Genomic DNA, 7,141 nt, shown 5'->3' with positions numbered 1-7,141 from the left:
GTGACGTTATCCGCCCCCTGTATGCGTCGTGACGCTATATGCATGCGTCGTGACGCTATACGTCCCTGTTTGCGTCGTGACGTTATCCGCCCCCTGTAAGCGTCGTGACGCTATATGCATGCGTCGTGACGCTATACGTCCCTGTATGCGTCGTGACGCGGGTATCGGCGGCGACGCTGATTTCTCTCAGTATGGATGATGAACAAATTACGTAGACCGCACTCACGCGCGCGTCATCCACCAGCCGGCATACCAGCGTCTAAAGCCTACAGCAACAAGAGCAATCGAAGATAGTAAACCTCCGCCATAGCTTAACAGTCCCCCCCCCTATATATCTATATATCGAATTTGTAGTCGGGTTTAACGCGGCGGTGACACAATTATAAACCCCTACAGAGAGAGAACGAAGCGAAGCGAAACGAAGCGAAACGAAGCGAAGCGAAACGAAGCGAAACGAAGCGAAGCGGTTAGAGAGTTAAACCACTACACTACCATCAATGATGAGAAATCCTTCAAAAAATTCCAGGATCCAGATCTGGAACTGGATCACCACCAAAATCTAATCGATTGGTTCTTGGCCCAAGACCAGCCTGTCCAAAAAATTTCATCAAAATCCGTCCGTAACCTTTTGAGATATCCTGTTGACAGACAAACAAACCAACAAACAGACGAACAGGGGCGAAAACATAATTTTCTTGGCGGAGGTAACAATCGAGGAGCCGGCGTGAAGGCAGTGTGAAACTCCAACGAACGATCGCTCAATGCAGGCCTCGCCCCCCGAATCACGACGATAGCGTAGCTGTAGATAAACACTTACAGAATGAGAGTAAGTCATCCGGTAGCGGGCATGCAGGTGTAGGCAGCAATGCTTTGTCGTGAAAAGTCACGGCTGGGGGAATACTGGAGGCTGCATGAATCAATCCACTGTCATCACCATCACCATCACCATCGCCATCACCATCACCATCACCATCACCATCACCATCACCATCGCCATTACCAACACCATCGTCATCACCATCATCATCGCCATCACCATCACCATCACCATCGCCATCACCATCGCCATCGCCATCGCCATCGCCATCACCATCGCCATCATCATCGCCATCGCCATCACCATCACCATCGCCATCATCATCGCCATAGCCATCGCCATCACCATCGTCATCATCATTACCAACACCATCGTCATCACCATCACCATCACCACCACCATCACCATCACCATCACCATCACCATCACCATCACCATCACCATNGTGTGTGTAGTGTACGTGTGTGTGTCGTGTGTGTGTGTGTGAGTGTGTGTGTGTGCGTGTGTGTGTGTGCGTGTGTGAGTGTGTGTGTGTGCGTGTGTGTGTGTGCGTGTGCGTGCATGTGACGGACGTGTGGCCGTCTGTGCATCCTCTTCACTATAACCAGCTTCAGCAGATATCCTCCTGGATTATAATACAGAGCTCATACGCCCGCTACCTCAGTATCCGGTTTGAATTGTTGACTACTATAATAAACGCAGGATATAGGGGAACAACCTCGTACAATGATCGTAATTACTCTGGAGCTTAATGTCAGTCTCAGTGAGTCTCTCTCTTGCGCTTTCTCTCTGTCTCTCTCTTTCTCTCTGTGTCTCTCNGTTCTCTCATCCGCTGCTCATCGTCTCTCTCTCATCTGCCTCTTTCTTTCTCCTCTCTTTCTCCTCTCAAATCTGTACCTGTCACTCAGTCTCCTATCCGACACACCTGCGTGTTGCTAGCCACACGCACTGACAGCACCGAATATAGTATATTAATACGTATACTGAGGGGTCGGTATACGTATACGTGATGATAGATATAATGTTATGTATAGAGCTATATATATGACTAGTCTCTAAGCAGACACCGGTCGTTGCGCGCGGAGAAATGAAGGCTCAGTTGGTGACCACTTGTTGAAAGAAAAATACTCCCAAATATTATCTATATATTATATATTATCTATGATATCTCTACCTAATCTATTATTACCTAGGCTATCTATCTCATTACTAGTTACTATTATTCTATCTATCTATCTGCATCATATCTATCATCTATCTAGTCTATCTAATTATATATCTATCTTTGCTATCTATCTTCTATCTTGTCTATCCATGTCTATTACTTCTATTTATGTATGTAATGTATGTATCTATCTATCTATCTATATATCTATCTGTCTTCTATCTATCTTCTATCTATATATGCTATCTAATCTTCTATCTATCTATCTATCTATCTATTTATGTGTATGTATGGTATGTATCTATGCTACTATCTATCTATCTATGTATATATCTATCTATGTATGCTATCTATCATCTATATATCTTATGCTATGCTAATCCATCTATTTATCTATCTATCTATCTTTACTATTATCTAATCTATCTATCTATCTATTTATGTATGTAGAGTGTAGTGTATGATATCCTATTATATCTATCTATCTATTATCTATCTTCTATCTATCCTATCTTATCCATCGTATCTATCTATGCTATCAATCATAAGAAAAACTTTCCACGATCATGGATTAGATATATATATATATCTATATATGGTGAATGTGCCGCAGCAGCAGCAGCAGCAGCCAAGCGGCGGCGGCTGGGCGCGAGTAGCGACGGCAAACTACGAGTGGGTGCAGTTTAAGACGTGTTTGCGTGTTGTGCTCGTGACAAAGCACAGAGCACACCAGGAGGGTTACAAGGGCGCGGTGGTGTGAGAGAGACAGAGAGAGAGCGAGAGAGATAGAGAGAGAGCGAGAGCGAGAAAGAGAGAGCGAGAGAAAGAACTAGCAAACTACAGTCACATGATGACGACGTGACTGTCCGGTCAAGTCATAGCCTGATCACCTTACCGTCTGGTTACGTCACATGCTGACCACGTGACTGTCCGGTCACGTCATAGCCTGACTACCAGACAGTGTGGTTACGTCACATGCTGACCAAGTGACTGTCTGGTTACGTCACAAGCTGACCACTCGTGACAGGGTCGGAGCCATCTTGAGGATTTCTCCTGGTGTCGCATCAACAACGTGCTTGGAGCGCGCACACGCGTCAACTCTGCATCAACGTGGACATATACATTGCCTTATACGTTGACATGTGTGAAGAAGAGACCTGGACAGCTTCTACTGAGTACAGCTCAACTGAGTTACCTCACGTGGATTTAGCTTGCTGTTTTGGTGTTGCCATTCATTATATATGTATATAAAAAATGTTTTGGTTAAGAAATTGCTACACAAAGTTAGCAATGAACTCTATACGTTGACATATTCGTTGACATATACGTTGACATATACGTTGACATATTGATTGACATATACGTTGACATATACGTTGTCATATACGTTGTCATATACGTTGACATATTCGTGGACATATACGTTGTCATATTCGTTGACATATACGTTAGACATATACGTTGACATCGGCCTGCGCAACCCGTCATTTCGTCGGTGACGTTGGCAGACAGTGCGACAAAAGCTGCAGTCCGCTTGCTAACGGCAACAACCTCGCTGAACGCGGCCTGGCGGGTTAACGCCACCGACACCAGCGCCACCTACATGGCTTCCATCCTACGTGGAATCACCACGCCCGACGCATGGCGAAATGCCACCTGGCGGGAGAACGCCACAGCAGGCGGTCCCTATGCGACACCGTCGTCCCACGCTTTCGCAAACGCCACTTGGCAGGATAACGCCACCTGGCGGGATAGCGCCACCTGGCATGATAACGCCACCTGGCGGGATAACGCCACCTGGTCGGTGAACGCCGCCGCTGCCGCCTCCACCGCCGCCGCCGCCACCGCCGCCGCCGACGGTCCGGCTGCGACCGGCAACGACCCCTACACGGCTCCCGTCGGCGTCATTCTCTTCAACACGGCCAGCATCCTGCTGCTGTTCGTCGCGAACGGCGTCGTCATGGCGACGCTCGTGCGCGAGCGGCGACGCCTGTTCGTCGGCAACAAGTTCCTCTTCATTGCGAACTTGACGATCTCGGACCTGCTGTTCGGCGTCGTAATGATCTACAACATGGTGACAGTGTTCTACGCCGAGCTGTCGTACGCGGGCTGCCTGAGTCTCTTCATGCTCATCGAGTTCGCTCTGCGTCTCTCCAATCTGAGTCTGGTGTTGATCGCAGTGGATCAGTACGTTACGATCGCGTATGCGCTTCGCAGCGGGGATATACTGACGCCGACGCGCGTGTGGGGGGCGCTGGCGGCGCTCTGGGCGACGTTGGTCGTCGTCGCGCTGCTGCCGGCCGCCGGGTGGCGCGCGCGCGGCAACACGCGCTGCCTGCTGTTAAAGGTGCATAGCCCCAGCTATCTCCTCACCTTTGACGTTCTATTGTTCTACGCGCCGGCCGTCGTCATGACGACGATGTACGCGCGCATCTTCGCCATCGCGCGGCGCCACCTGCGCGAGATCGCCGCGCAGGAGCTGGTTGCCGCCGACGCCGGCGTCGCGTCGCGCGCGCGCAGCATCCGCCGCGAAGTCAAGATGAGCGTCACCATCGTCATCGTCATCGTCGCGTTCGTCGCGAGCTGGGCACCGATGATCGTCATACGCGACGTCGAGAGCGCCTGGCCCGACACCTACCGGAGCACCGACGTCTTTCTGCCGTACACGATCGCCGCCTGCAATAGCTTCTACAATCCGTTCATCTATGTGGTGCGCGACCGCTCGTTCAGGCGCGCGTGCGCACGCACCGTGTCTCTGCTGCTGCGCCGCTGCTGCTGCCACTGCTGCTGCAAGCAGACGACGACTATGGTCGAGATGCTGGGAGAGGAGTCGGCAACCAACTAGAAATAGACTGTCGACAGCGTTCCATCACCATCACCATCACCATCACCATCGCCAACGCCATTAGCATCACAATCGTCATCTCCTTTGCCATCGCCGTCACTCTCACTGTCGTAGTGGCTGCATAGCTGCATCAAGCACCGCTGCGATGTTAGCACGTTATTGTCACGTCGTCTGTTATTCTAGTTTCAATGGGACGGATGATTAGCGGTTCGCTTAGACTTCCCTAGCTGTCAAAGAATTTTCTAATAACACCGCGACCTAACGGTTTCCTCATAGACGCACGTGCGTGCTTAACAGCTTCTACATGAATAGTAGAGGTACGGAGGGATAGAAAGGAATAGAGGCACGGGAGGGAACTGAAAAGAAGGACAGGCGGGAATGTAATAGAGAGACAGGAAAGAAATGAATAAAGCAGCCAAGCCATGTAAACTAATGTAATAAAGAAGAAAAGCCAATAGATGGACGGTAGAGAGAAATGAATATAGAAGGACAGGAAGTAATGGAATAGAAAGACGGGAAAGAAACCAACAAAACAGCGATAGAAAAACGAAGAGAATGGCAGAGAAAGAGAACGGAACAAAGAGACGTGTGTCGATTTGTGGCAATGTATGCATTCACATGAAAACACGGTCACTGCATGGTGGTGATGGTAGTAAGATAGCGAGGAGATGGTAGGAGGGGTGAGTAGAGGTCATCACGCGCCGATGTGTAAACCACGGTAGGCACACAGGCACACTCTCCATGACAGCTGAAATCATGATTATCGCCAATATTGCCGTAGGGACGATGCTGTGTACTGGAATGTGGCTGATAATGTGTTTACATCAGCTGTGTTGTCGTAATGCGAAGTGCCAGCGGCGATGAACAGTGAAACGCCGCTCAACAAACCGCGAACTCATCGGCTGGACTTGTATAAATCTACGTATGTATGTATGTATGCAGCGTAGCGTGGGGGATGAAGTCATATAGGTGGCATATTCTGCTGGTGGCTGGCGCACAGGGGCTGGCGCGCACTGCTTCGTAATGATGGCTACGAGAGTGGAAAGCTGTGTCTCAACTCTGCTTTACTCTCGTACCGATAATATCTCATGAAAATGCACGCGCACGCACGCACGTCTGTGGGCGCACGCACGCACGCGTCTGTGGCGACACCGCAGCAAACACATACCACACCTCACGTATGGCACCAGGCAAACACGCTCCCCGCGCGCGAGCGGCGTGCACACGAGCACAGAGCAAGGCGGCACTCACACAGACAGCACAGCACACACACACAGCCGCGGACCACACACACACCACAGCACACGATGGCCCCCGGATTCGGCGCACAGCACACAAAGAGGACGTCACGACGCACGCACGCGACACACGCCGTGCGCGCACACAGCATGCGCAAGCGCACAAGAGCTACGCACGCACGCAGTCGCACGCACGCACGCACACACACATACACACTCGCGGGCCACACACGCACACGCATACGCACACACCGAAGACACGTGAAATATTATTCTGGGTATATTATTACTAGAAGGCAGCCGCGCTATGCTTTTGCCACCGACGCTAAACACGCGATTTTATGACCACTAATACACCAAGAGGGTTTTCGTTTTTATGGTAGGGCCAGGTTGTGCTGCCGAGTGCGCGTGGGCGAAAAAAAGCCAGCCCAGCGATGAGGCAAGATTGATAGAGAAAAGGGGCTTCATCTGATATGCTTGCACACGTGTGAACCGTGCTCTCTCCCCATCCCGGTTTCCCTCTCTTCCCCTCTCACTCTTCCCCTCTGACATACCACGACACACACACACACACAATGCACCACCGCTCCCTCACACACACACGACACACAACACACACACACCATGCACAACACACACGGGGTTACACACACAACATCACAACACAGCAGCACGACAACGACACACACACACACACACAGGCACAACACACACGCCACACACGCACACACACCACGCACCACATCACACGCACGCCACGCCACGCACACACACACATCACACAAGATATACAACACGCACAGCACACACACACACACACACACACCACACATCACACACCACTTTCTCTATTTCTTTTCTCTCTCACTCGCCCGTCTCTCCCTCCCCACCCACCCTCTCTCTCGTCTCTCGCACTAGGCCCGTAACCGAGTGCACGCCGAGCGTTTCTCTGTCACGTCGACTTCACCGTAATCGACGTCGTCTCTAATCACGTGTCTTACTACAGAATCACAGCTTCATAGACGAGTAGAGAGCGCGTACGTAAAGTCCCCCCCCCGACCACCACCACCACGACC

The 7,141-nt window shown here is 50.8% G+C and overlaps 1 protein-coding gene across 1 annotated transcript; it reads left to right on the top strand.

Moving 5' to 3' along the window:
• Nucleotides 1-3,942: 3,942 nt before the first annotated feature.
• LOC106817832 (adenosine receptor A2a-like) lies at nt 3,943-4,692 on the top strand (the record flags this gene model as incomplete). Its single annotated transcript, XM_014822536.1, has 1 exon — nt 3,943-4,692. A coding segment is annotated over exon 1 (750 nt), but the record flags the coding sequence as incomplete, so codon positions are not given.
• Nucleotides 4,693-7,141: the final 2,449 nt, after the last annotated feature.

This window comes from Priapulus caudatus, unplaced genomic scaffold (assembly GCF_000485595.1).
Source record: "Priapulus caudatus unplaced genomic scaffold, Priapulus_caudatus-5.0.1 Scaffold1886, whole genome shotgun sequence".
Taxonomy (NCBI): domain Eukaryota; kingdom Metazoa; phylum Priapulida; class Priapulimorpha; order Priapulimorphida; family Priapulidae; genus Priapulus; species Priapulus caudatus.
Note: the sequence above shows the minus strand (reverse complement) of the source record. Positions and strands in the feature narration are given on the sequence as shown.